Here is a 13,701-nt window from a genome sequence, read left to right on the forward strand (position 1 = left end):
TCCTATCCTATCATCCTATCATCCTATCCTATCATCCTATCATCCTATCCTATCATCCTTTCATCCTATCCTATCATCCTATCATCCTATCCTATCATCCTTTCATCCTATCCTATCATCCTATCCTATCATCATATCATCCTATCCTATCATCCTATCCTATCATCCTTCATCCTATCCTATCATCCTTTCATCCTATCCTATCATCCTTTCATCCTATCCTATCATCCTATCATCCTATCCTATCATCCTATCCTATCATCCTTCATCCTATCCTATCATCCTATCCTATCATCCTTTCATCCTATCCTATCATCCTATCATCATATCATCCTATCCTATCATCCTATCATCATATCATCCTATCCTATCATCCTATCATCCTATCATCCTATCCTATCATCCTATCATCCTATCATCCTATCGTCCTATCCTATCATCCTATCCTATCATCCTATCGTCCTATCCTATCATCCTATCACCCTATCCTTTCATCCTATAATCCTATCCTATCATCCTATCATCCTATCCTATCATCCTATCATCCTATCCTATCATCCTATCATCATATCATCCTATCCTATCATCCTATCATCATATCATCCTATCATCCTATCCATCCTATCATCCTATCATCCTATCATCATATCATCCTATCCTATCATCCTATCATCCTATCATCCTATCCTTTCATCCTATCCTATCATCCTATCATCCTATCCTTTCATCCTATCCTATCATCATATCATCCTATCCTATCATCCCATCCTATCATCCTATCATCCTATCTTATCATCCTATCATATCATCATATAACCCTATCATCCTATCCTATAAACCTGTCATTTTATCCTATCACCATATCATCCCAACCTATCATCCCTTCTGACCTCTCCCTGTCTTAACGCTGCAGGCTCCGCCCTCTTCCTCCACCATGACGGTTGCTACAGGTGACCTGGGGGACGAGGCGGCGGCCCATCCCGGTGACCCGTACGAACCAGAACCGGACTACGAGTGCTGTGAGCGCGTGGTCGTCAACATCTCTGGGCTGCGCTTCGAGACTCAACTGAAGACCCTCTCCCAGTTCCCTGAGACCCTGCTGGGGGACCCCAAGAAGAGAATGAGGTGACTATAGTACTTTAGTAATATTGGTTATACTGTATGTTAACTTCAAGAAGAGAATGAGGTAACTATAGTACTTTAGTAATATTGGTTATACTGTATGTTAACTCCTAGAAGAGAATGAGGTTAGATAGTACTCTTATACTGATAACTCTTTAAGGTTGAATGTTTTCTATCTATTGTAATTTCTTTCTGCTTGTATCTACTACTGACATTGAGGGCTCTTTTCAATCCGTTTTGCAGAAATTCAGCGTTACAGCGTGATTGAAATTTAAAAGCAATGTTCCTGTTGTTAGTGGAGACTGCTTTCACAGTAAACACTGAAAATGTTTGCTCAATCCGAAATTACCTTTCCATTTCTATGTCGTAATCTGTAATATTCAGCCATAAAATCTATGAAGTATTAGAACATCATTCAACACCCCCCCCCCCTCTCTTTCTCCAGGTACTTTGACCCTCTGAGGAACGAGTATTTCTTCGACAGGAACCGGCCCAGCTTCGACGCCATCCTCTACTACTACCAGTCAGGAGGGAGACTGCGTCGGCCGGTGAACGTCACTCTAGACATCTTCTCTGAGGAGATCCGCTTCTACGAGCTGGGAGAGGAGGCCATCGAGATCTTCAGGGAGGATGAGGGCTTCATCAAGGAGGAAGAGCGACCTCTTCCAGAGAACGAGTTCCAGAGACAGGTACATTTTAATGATGTATGTTTTTTGTTTGTGTTTTTATTTTTTAGGCTGCAGTTACAATTAGAAAAGTACATTTAGGTGCTTGCAACTGAGTTGCTTCTTGATTGCTCCTCCCACCCGTACCCCTGAACCTCCCTCCCCAACTCATCTGAAACTTGGTTACGTCCAGTTGAAACCAGTGAATCAAAACAAATGCTTTTGTCAAATGATGAATTTGAAGGTTGGAAACTAGTAGTCATTTCAACACAGCTGTCAGTGCTGCGGAACAGTGGATTAAGGTGAACATAAGAGACCCGAACGGGACCTGAATAAATAAATAGTGGCATCAGGACTAGTTAAGGTTCATGTCCATCAGGACTAGTTAAGGTTCATGTCCATCAGGACTAGTTAAGGTTCATGTCCATTGGGACTAGTTAAGGTTCATGTCCATTAGGACTAGTTAAGATTCATGTCCATTAGGACTAGTTAAGGTCCATGTCCATCAGGACTAGTTAAGGTTCATGTCCATCAGGACTAGTTAAGGTTCAGGTCCATTAGGACTAGTAAAGGTTTATGTCACACATTTTAGTGTCTAGTTAACCTAAACTGTTAACATCAAGTACATCTCAGAGACTATTTGCTGTCTGCTGTAACATTTTATGAATAAAAACATTGACCTTTGACCTTTAACAGGTGTGGCTGCTGTTTGAATATCCCGAGAGTTCCGGCGCGGCCCGTATCATCGCCATCATCAGCGTCATGGTGATCCTGATCTCTATCGTGTCCTTCTGCCTGGAGACACTCCCCGTGTTCCGGAACGACGAAGAGGACGATGGCAACAAGGTGTTCCAGCCCTTCAACAACTCCACCTCTTCCTACACGTCTTCCTACTTCACTGATCCATTCTTCATCCTGGAGACGCTCTGCATCATCTGGTTCTCCTTTGAGTTCCTCGTCCGCTTCTTCGCGTGTCCTAGTAAAGCCGGGTTCTTCGGTAACATTATGAATATCATCGATATTGTGGCGATTATTCCATATTTCATCACGTTGGGCACAGAGCTGGCAGAGAAACCGGAGGACGGGCAGGCTGGGCAGCAGGCCATGTCCCTGGCCATCCTCAGGGTCATCCGGCTGGTCAGGGTGTTCAGGATCTTCAAGCTGTCCAGACACTCCAAGGGGCTCCAGATCCTGGGCCAAACACTGAAGGCCAGCATGCGGGAGCTGGGTCTGCTCATCTTCTTCCTCTTCATCGGAGTCATCCTCTTCTCCAGCGCTGTCTACTTCGCCGAGGCCGACGAGGCGGACTCACAGTTCAGCAGCATCCCAGAAGCCTTCTGGTGGGCCGTGGTCTCTATGACCACCGTCGGCTACGGCGACATGGTGCCCACCACCATCGGCGGGAAGATCGTGGGCTCTCTCTGCGCCATCGCCGGCGTGCTGACCATCGCCCTGCCCGTCCCCGTCATCGTGTCCAACTTCAACTACTTCTACCACCGGGAGACGGAGGGCGAGGAGCAAGCGCAGTACCTGAACACTCCCGTTGCCCCCAAGGCCGACTCAGCCGAGGACCTGAAGAAGAGCGGCCGCAGCGGGAGTGGTTCCACCCTCAGTAAGTCCGACTACATGGAGATACAGGAAACTGCACTGAACCACAGCACTGAGGACTTCAGAGCAGAGAGCCTCAAGACAGGAAACTGCACCCTGTTGGCTAATGCAAATCAGCAAGCTAATTCTAACACATTGGCTAACACCAACTACGTCAACGTCACCAAGATGAGAACGGATGTATAGCCTCCTTCAGGCGTTACCACAGTGACTTCCTTGGCTGTAGAGGTGCAGGGGGACTGGAAGGAAAGAGTAGAGTGGGGAGAAGACTGAGGTAAAACCCCTCCTCTCTGATGTTGAAAAGGCTTGGACTCCCTACTGTGGGAGTACAGAATGGATCACATGAACTCTGGTAAGAGCAGAGATCCGGCATCTCATTCCCCCCAAAACAGATCTGTTCCTAACTCAACCCCTTGCCCTTCCTTCTCCCGTTGGGAGTTGAAGCGTCCGTTCGGTGACTGCATGGCGTTAGTCTGGGCTTTGTCACTGTTCAGCTGTCCAGTAGTCGTCTATAGGCTCAGCTCTGCTCGCTGCAGTAGTCCAATAGTAGCCAAACTGCCCACTGGTACTAGACTATATAAACACACTGACAGGAAAACGAGACCACTCTGCTCAAACTGCCCGCTGGTACCGTCAGCACAGATCTAGCATCAGCCTGCCCTGAACAAATCCTAGCCGTAACCAGTAGGAGATATACTGCAAAACTGACCTCAGATCAGCGTCTCATCCTATAACTAATTAGCTCTAACTGCCAGCCTATAGGAGCTTCTTAACTTCCTCTCTCCCACCCCGTACCCCCTGAACCTCTCTTCTACCCGTACCCCCTGAACCTCAATCTCACCCCGTACCCCCTGAGCCTCTCTCCCACCCCGTACCCCCTGAACCTCTCTCCCACCCCGTACCCCCTGAACCTCTCTCCCACCCCGTACCCCCTGAACCTCTCCCACTCCGTTGCCCCCTGAACCTCTCTCCCACCCCGTACCCCTGAACCTCTCTCCCACCCCGTACCCCCTGAACCTCTCTCCCACCCCGTACCCCTGAACCTCTCTCCCAACCCATTAATCCCTGAACCTCTCTCCCACCCTGTACCCCTGAATCTCTCTCCCACCCCTTACCCCCTGAACCTCTCTCCCACCCCATTAATCCCTGAACCTCTCTCCCACCCCTCCCCTGAACCTCTCTCCCACCCCGTACCCCTGAACCTCTCTCCCACCCCGTGCCCCTGAACCTCTCTTCTACCCGTACCCCCGAACCTCTCTCCCACCCCATACCCCTGAACCTCTCTCCCACCCCATACCCCTGAACCTCTCTCCCACCCCATTAATCTCTGAACCTCTCTCTCTCCCATCCCGTACCCCTGAACCTCTCTCCCACCCCGTACCCCCTGAACCTCTCTCCCATCCCATTAATCTCTGAACCTCTCTCCCACCCCGTACCCCTGAACCTCTCTCCCACCCCATTAATCTCTGAACCTCTCTCTCTCCCATCCCGTACCCCTGATCTCTCTCCCACCCCTTACCCCCTGAACCTCTCTCCCACCCCATTAATCCCTGAACCTCTCTCCCACCCCATTAATCTCTGAACCTCTCTCTCTCCCATCCCGTACCCCTGAACCTCTCTCCCACCCCGTACCCCTGAACCTCTCTCCCACCGCATTAATCTCTGAACCTCTCTCCCACCCCATTAATCTCTGAACCTCCCTCCCACCCCGTACCCCCTGAACCTCTCTCCCATCCCATTAATCCCTGAACCTCTCTCCCACCTCATTAATCTCTGAACCTCTCTCCCACCCCATTAATCTCTGAATCTCTCTCCCACCCCTTACCCCTGAACCTCTCTCCCATCCCATGAATCCCTGAACCTCTCTCCCACCCCATTAATCTCTGAACCTCTCTCCCACCCCATTAATCGCTGAACCTCTCTCCCACCCCATTAATCGCTGAACCTCTCTCCCACCCCGTACCCCTGAACCTCTCTCCCACCCCGTGCCCCTGAACCTCTCTCCCACCCCGTACCCCTGAACCTCTCTCCCCACCCCGTACCCCCTGAACCTCCCTCCCACCCCATTAATCGCTGAACCTCTCTCCCACCCCATTAATCGCTGAACCTCTCTCCCATCCCGTACCCCTGAACCTCTCTCTCTCCCATCCCGTACCCCTGAATCTCTCTCCCATCCCGTACCCCTGAACCTCTCTCCCATCCCGTACCCCTGAACCTCTCTCCCATCCCGTACCCCTGAACCTCTCTCCCATTCCGTACCCCTGAACCTCTCTCCCATCCCGTACCCCTGAACCTCTCTCTCTCCCATCCCGTACCCCTGAACCTCTCTCCCATCCCGTACCCCTGAACCTCTCTCCCATCCCGTACCCCTGAACCTCTCTCCCATCCCGTACCCCTGAACCTCTCTCCCATTCCGTACCCCTGAACCTCTCTCCCATCCCGTACCCCTGAACCTCTCTCCCATCCCGTACCCCTGAACCTCTCTCTCTCCCATCCCGTACCCCTGAACCTCTCTCCCATTCCGTACCCCTGAACCTCTCTCTCTCCCATCCCGTACCCCTGAACCTCTCTCTCCCATCCCGTACCCCTGAACCTCTCTCTCCCATCCCGTACCCCTGAACCTCTCTCTCCCATCCCGTACCCCTGAACCTCTCTCTCTCCCATCCCGTACCCCTGAACCTCTCTCCCATCCCGTACCCCTGAACCTCTCTCTCTCCCATCCCGTACCCCTGAACCTCTCTCTCTCCCATCCCGTACCCCTGAACCTCTCTCCCATCCCGTACCCCTGAACCTCTCTCTCTCCCATCCCGTACCCCTGAACCTCTCTCCCATCCCGTACCCCTGAACCCCTCTCCCATTCCGTACCCCTGAACCTCAACTATGTGGACGTTATTTCACCTCAGAAGAATGTAAGAGGTAATTAATCAATGTGCTTAATATGTGCCCTGTCAGCTCTCTGGGCTCTAGCAGTCCCTGCCAGCCCATTGCAGTACTTCAACCTAGGAACCATCTCTTTATTTCATGTGTCTTCAGAAACTCCATGACAGTGGATATGGATGTAAACTACCCCCACCTCTCCTCTATCTCTCTCTAGCCGAGTCCTTGATAGAGGGCTGGCTGCGAAGTGGTGGTGGTGGTGGTGGGAGGGTGGGATCTCTTAGAGCAGAGTGAATGTCTTGTATTTATTCATGTGTGTACATATTATTGGTCGTTATTTATTTTTATATCCCTGCGGTGCGGGTCTGAATGTGTGTTTTTGGCTCGCGGTGGGTCCAGATCCCATCTGTTCTGGGTGGGAGAGAGAGGCCCAAACTGAAGAACAAAAAACTTAAATGTCTTCCTATAAGGGTTACTACTACTGCCTATGTTTTTCCCCCATACCTCCATATCTCCACCGCATCCTCCCTCTCCCTCCCTTCCTCCCTCCCTCTCCTTCCCTCTCCCTCTCTCTCCCTCTCTCTCCTTCCCGCTCCCTCTCCCTCCCTCTCTCTCCCTCTCTCTCCTTCCCGCTCCCTCTCCTTCCCTCTCTCTCCCTCTCTCTCCTTCCCTCTCCCTATCCCTCCCTCTCTCTCCTTCTCCCTCCCCCCTCCCTCCCTCCCTCCCTCCCTCCCTCCCTCCCTCCCTCCCTCCCTCCCTCCCTCCCTCTCTCTCCTTCCCTCTCCCCTCTCTCTCTCTCTCCTTCCCTATCCCTCCCTCTCTCTCCTTCCCTCTCCCTTCCCTCTCCCTATCCCTCCCTCCCTCTCTCTCTCTCTCTCTCTCCCTCCCTCTCTCTCCCTCTCTCCCTCCCTCTCTCTCTCTCTCCCTCTCTCCCTCCCTCCCTCTCCCTCCCTCTCTCTCTCTTCCCCGTCTGACTCTTAAAAGAATAATGTTCAGTTCTGCTCCACTGCCCAGTGATAGTGATGGCTACTCCACTGCCCAGTGATAGTGATGGCTGCTCCACTGCCCAGTGATAGTGATGGCTGCTCCACTGCCCAGTGATAGTGATGGCTACTCCACTGCCCAGTGATAGTGATGGCTACTCCACTGCCCAGTGATAGTGATGGCTACTCCACTGCCCAGTGATAGTGATGGCTACTCCACTGCCCAGTGATAGTGATGGCTACTCCACTGCCCAGTGATAGTGATGGCTACTCCACTGCCCAGTGATAGTGATGGCTGCTCCACTGCCCAGTGATAGTGATGGCTACTCCACTGCCCAGTGATAGTGATGGCTGCTCCACTGCCCAGTGATAGTGATGGCTGCTCCACTGCCCAGTGATAGTGATGGCTACTCCACTGCCCAGTGATAGTGATGGCTGCTCCACTGCCCAGTGATAGTGATGGCTGCTCCACTGCCCAGTGATAGTGGTAGCTGTCCTGTCTTCTTCTCTACTTCATAACATTCCATGTTGGTGACGGACCGCTGTGTTCTGTCTACTGGACCAAGCACTAGTTCTAGAAGCACTAACCCGCTGTGTTCTGCCTACTGGACCAAGCACTAGTTCTAGAAGCACTAACCCGCTGTATTCTGTCTACTGGACCAAGCACTAGTTCTAGAAGCACTAACCCGCTGTGTTCTGTCTACTGGACCAAGCACTAGTTCTAGAAGCACTAACCCGCTGTGGGGTGTTCCAAATGGCATCATTTTCCCTCTATAGTGTACCACTTTTAACCTGTGCCCCTATGCACTGTATAGGAAACAGGGTGTTTTTTTAACCTGTGCCCCTATGCACTGTATAGGAAACAGGGTGTCATTTGGGACATACACATGGGGGTCTTAATGACATACGTTTGATGTTTTCTGTCATCAACTCTGGGACTAAAACAGCTGATATAGGGACTAAAACAGCTGATATAGGGACTAAAACAGCTGATATAGGGACTAAAACAGCTGATAAATGGACTAAAACAGCTGATATATGGACTAAAACAGCTGATTTAGGGACTAAAACAGCTGATATAGGGACTAAAACAGCTGATAAATGGACTAAAACAGCTGATATAGGGACTAAAACAGCTGATAAATGGACTAAAACAGCTGATATAGGGACTAAAACAGCTGATATAGGGACTAAAACAGCTGATATAGGGACTAAAACAGCTGATATAGGGACTAAAACAGTTGATTTAGGGACTAAAACAGCTGATAAATGGACTAAAACAGCTGATATAGGGACTAAAACAGTTGATTTAGGGACTAAAACAGCTGATTTATGGACTAAAACAGCTGATATAGGGACTAAAACAGCTGATATAGGGACTAAAACAGCTGATATAGGGAATAAAACAGCTGATTTAGGGACTAAAACAGCTGATATAGGGACTAAAACAGTTGATTTAGGGACTAAAACAGCTGATATAGGGACTAAAACAGCTGATATAGGGACTAAAACAGCTGATATAGGGAATAAAACAGCTGATTTAGGGACTAAAACAGCTGATATAGGGACTAAAACAGCTGATATAGGGAATAAAACAGCTGATATAGGGACTGAAACAGCTGATATAGGGACTAAAACAGCTGATATAGGGACTAAAACAGCTGATATAGGGACTAAAACAGCTGATAAATGGACTAAAACAGCTGATAAATGGACTAAAACAGCTGATATAGGGACTAAAACAGTTGATTTAGGGACTAAAACAGCTGATATAGGGACTAAAACAGCTGATAAATGGACTAAAACAGCTGATAAATGGACTAAAACAGCTGATATAGGGACTAAAACAGCTGATATAGGGAATAAAACAGCTGATATAGGGACTAAAACAGCTGATATAGGGACTAAAACAGCTGATATAGGGACTAAAACAGCTGATATAGGGACTATAGGGACTAAAACAGCTGATAAATGGACTAAAACAGCTGATATAGGGACTAAAACAGCTGATTTCGGGACTAAAACAGCTGATATAGGGACTAAAACAGCTGATATAGGGACTAAAACAGCTGATTTAGGGACTAAAACAGCTGATAAATGGAATAAAACAGCTGATAAATGGACTAAAACAGCTGATAAATGGAATAAAACAGCTGATATAGGGAATAAAACAGCTGATATAGGGACTAAAACAGCTGATATAGGGACTAAAACAGCTGATATAGGGACTAAAACAGCTGATAAATGGACTAAAACAGCTGATAAATGGACTAAAACAGCTGATATAGGGACTAAAACAGCTGATAAATGGACTAAAACAGCTGATAGGGACTAAAACAGCTGATAAATGGACTAAAACAGCTGATATAGGGACTAAAACAGCTGATATAGGGACTAAAACAGCTGAAATATGGACTAAAACAGCTGATATAGGGACTAAAACAGCTGATATAGGGACTAAAACAGCTGATATATGGACTAAAACAGCTGATATAGGGACTAAAACAGCTGATATAGGGACTAAAACAGCTGATTTAGGGACTAAAACAGCTGATAAATGGACTAAAACAGCTGATATAGGGACTAAAACAGCTGATAAATGGACTAAAACAGCTGATAAATGGACTAAAACAGCTGATATAGGGACTAAAACAGTTGATTTAGGGACTAAAACAGCTGATAAAGGGACTAAACAGCTGATATAGGGACTAAAACACATTTACATTACATTTAAGTCATTTAGCAGACGCTCTTATCCAGAGCGACTTACACCTGATATAGGGACTAAAACAGTTGATTTACGGACTAAAACAGCTGATATAGGGACTAAAACAGCTGATATAGGGACTAAACAGCTGATATAGGGACTAAAACAGCGGATGTAGCACAGATTTGGTTATTTTATTGCTGGACAGCTGCTATCAGCTTGTTATGGGCTATCAGCTTGTTATGGGCTATCAGCTTGTTATGGGCTATCAGCTTGCGTTAGGCTATCAGCTTGTTATGGGCTATCAGCTTGTTATGGGCTATCAGCTTGTTATGGGCTATCAGCTTGTTATGGGCTATCAGCTTGTTATGGGCTATCAGCTTGCGTTCGGCTATCAGCTTGCGTTAGGTTTGTGTTATATTATTATGCCAACCTTTAGCATTTAGTTAGTCAAATGGTAGCGCTAGCAAAGCCTGCTCTGTTATGTAAGCTAATTGTTAGCGAACAACGTCAGCTCTATGTAGAATCAATTGTGTTAACTTTAATCGCTAGCTAGCAATCAAACCAGGACAGGATTTTAATCGTTGGATGCACTTGTTAGCAAGTTAAAATAAATTATCAATTCATTTAAATAGCTTGTTCTGTGACATTAGTTGCCTACAGGCCCAGATCATTTGATTTCGGTGTTGCTATACACTCCTACATTAATCAAGTTCATATAACCAGTAAACAATCTGTGGTCGTAACAATCATTGATTATTTCCTAAGAAAGCTACCTGTCATATTTCCCGCCCCAAATGTAATGACAAAAAGCACCAATGTTTCTGAAGTGACAGTATGCCTTCATCCCAAATTGCACCCTATTCCACTATATTAAACTATTTTTTACAAGAGCCCTATTGGCCCTGGTCAAAAGTAGTGCACTATCCTATTGGCCCTGGTCAAAAGTAGTGCACTATCCTATTGGCCCTGGTCAAAAGTAGTGCACTATCCTATTGGCCCTGGTCAAAAGTAGTGCACTATCCTATTGGCCCTGGTCAAAAGTAGTGCACTATCCTATTGGCCCTGGTCAAAAGTAGTGCACTATCCTATTGGCCCTGGTCAAAAGTAGTGCACTATCCTATTGGCCCTGGTCAAAAGTAGTGCACTATCCTATTGGCCCTGGTCAAAAGTAGTGCACTATCCTATTGGCCCTGGTCAAAAGTAGTGCTCTATCCTATTGGCCCTGGTCTAAAGTAGTGCACTATCCTATTGGCCCTGGTCAAAAGTAGTGCACTATCCTATTGGCCCTGGTCAAAAGTAGCGCACTATCCTATTGGCCCTGGTCAAAAGTAGTGCACTATCCTATTGGCCCTGGTCAAAAGTAGTGCACTATCCTATTGGCCCTGGTCAAAAGTAGTGCACTATCCTATTGGCCCTGGTCAAAAGTAGCACCCTATCCTATTGGCCCTGGTCAAAAGTAGTGCTCTATCCTATTGGCCCTGGTCAAAAGTAGCACCCTATCCTATTGGCCCTGGTCAAAAGTAGTGCACTATCCTATTGGCCCTGGTCAAAAGTGGTGCTCTATCCTATTAGCCCTGGTCAAAAGTAGTGTTCTATCCTATTGGCCCTGGTCAAAAGTAGTGCTCTATTCTATTGGCCCTGGTCAAAGGTAGTGCTCTATCCTATTGGCCCTGGTCAAAAGTAGTGCACTATCCTATTGGCCCTGGTCAAAAGTGGTGCTCTATCCTATTAGCCCTGGTCAAAAGTAGTGTTCTATCCTATTGGCCCTGGTCAAAAGTAGTGCTCTATCCTATTGGCCCTGGTCAAAAGTAGTGCTCTATCCTATTGGCCCTGGTCAAAAGTAGTGCTCTATCCTATTGGCCCTTGTCTAAAGTAGTGTTCTATCCTATTGACCCTGGTCTAAAGTAGTGCACTATCCTATTGGCCCTGGTCTAAAGTAGTGCGCTGAGAAAAGGGGTCCATATCTCTGACGTCATCGTGCTGTATGACGCTCGCTGGCTTCTTCTTAGGTCAAAGGTCACCAAAAGCAGACAGTCACTGCCTAATGCTCAGTCCCAAATGACACCCTTTTCTGTATAATAGTGCAATACTTTAGCCCACAGGCCATGGGGAGCCCACAATAGTGCACTACATGCACTATATGAATAGGCTGTCATTCGGGATGCATTTGTAATGTTGCATTCTATTAGAGATTAAAAGTGTACTTTAGTTGTTTTGTATTCACACTAAACATTATTGATCAATTCGTTGGTGCATTTTGCCCATTTAACTGATATATATCCATAGATGGGTTGGCTGGCGAGCTCGCAGAGGTGTCCACAAGGCCTTGTTGTGATTTCTGGACAGTCAGATAGCTAGCAACGTTGACAAGAATCTTCCAGGTGGGCAATTCTAGGTGGCTCATTTCAGCTCGTTGTATCTTGTTATTGATACTATGTCTTGTTTTGACTGATGTCATGTCTATGCTAATATGGCAAAAAAATGGCTAGCTAGCTAACCAACAACTGTAACCATGTATTTGAGAGACAAGTGCTCATTGTGCAAATGTATTTATGTTCTCAATAAACATTTGGTGACAAAATATAGTTTGTCAAAAGTCTAAAGTCAACCTTGTCTGTTTTGCCCCATATTTGCACACACATCAGTTTTGTTACTGAAGAACTAACTCTTCTTTAATATTGGAGAATATGTGATGGGAGCTGTATGATGTTCATATTAGGAGAGCCTGAATCTCAGTAGACCTGCACGGTGTCCATATTAGGAGAGCCTGAATCTCAGTAGACCTGCACGGTGTCCATATTAGGAGAGCCTGAATCTCAGTAGACCTGCACGGTGTCCATATTAGGAGAGCCTGAATCTCAGTAGACCTGCACGGTGTCCATATTAGGAGAGCCTGATTCTCAGTAGACCTGCACGGTATCCATATTAGGAGAGCCTGAATCTCAGTAGACCTGCACGGTATCCATATTAGGAGAGCCTGAATCTCAGTAGACCTGCACGGTATCCATATTAGGAGAGCCTGAATCTCAGTAGACCTGCACGGTGTCCATATTAGGAGAGCCTGAATCTCAGTAGACCTGCACGGTGTCCATATTAGGAGAGCCTGAATCTCAGTAGACCTGCACGGTGTCCATATTAGGAGAGCCTGAATCTCAGTAGACCTGCACGGTATCCATATTAGGAGAGCCTGAATCTCAGTAGACCTGCACGGTGTCCATATTAGGACAACATATATGAGAATGCTTCCTTCATCAGCTCTGAATCAATAGGTCCTATTCTACTCCACTCTTCTAGTGCTGCATTCCCTTTCAAATAATACCTGTAGCAGGCATATGGTATGCACGATTCTTCAAAAGCAACATCTATAGTCATAACAAGTATTCCTTTCTAATGTTTTGTATTTTATTTTAATTTCACCTTTATTTAACCAGGTAGGCTGGTTGAGAACACGTTTTAATTTACAACTGCGACCTGGCCAAGATAAAGCAAAGCAGTGCGACACAAACAACAACACAGAGTTACACATGGAATAAACAAACGTACAGTCAATAACACAATAGAAGAAAAGAAAGACTATATCCAGTGTGTGCAAATGGTGTGAGGAGGTAAGGCAATTATTAGGCCATAGTAGCAAGGCAATTACAATTTAGAAGATTAACACTGGAGTGATAGATGAGCAGATGATGATGTGCAAGTAGTGATACTGGTGTGCAAAGAGCAGAAAGTAAATTAAAAC

At 46.9% G+C, this 13,701-nt stretch overlaps 1 protein-coding gene across 1 annotated transcript; it reads left to right on the forward strand.

Moving 5' to 3' along the window:
* The first annotated feature begins 934 nt into the window (after positions 1–934).
* On the forward strand, positions 935–3,956 carry kcna2b (potassium voltage-gated channel, shaker-related subfamily, member 2b). Its single transcript, XM_029653840.2, has 3 exons — positions 935–1,125; positions 1,568–1,811; positions 2,484–3,956. The coding sequence occupies exons 1-3, from the start codon at positions 935–937 to the stop codon at positions 3,579–3,581; spliced, it is 1,533 nt and encodes a 510-aa protein (XP_029509700.1). The 3' UTR covers positions 3,582–3,956.
* Positions 3,957–13,701: the final 9,745 nt, after the last annotated feature.

Source organism: Oncorhynchus nerka, linkage group LG7 (genome assembly GCF_034236695.1).
Source record: "Oncorhynchus nerka isolate Pitt River linkage group LG7, Oner_Uvic_2.0, whole genome shotgun sequence".
Taxonomy (NCBI): Eukaryota; Metazoa; Chordata; class Actinopteri; order Salmoniformes; family Salmonidae; genus Oncorhynchus; species Oncorhynchus nerka.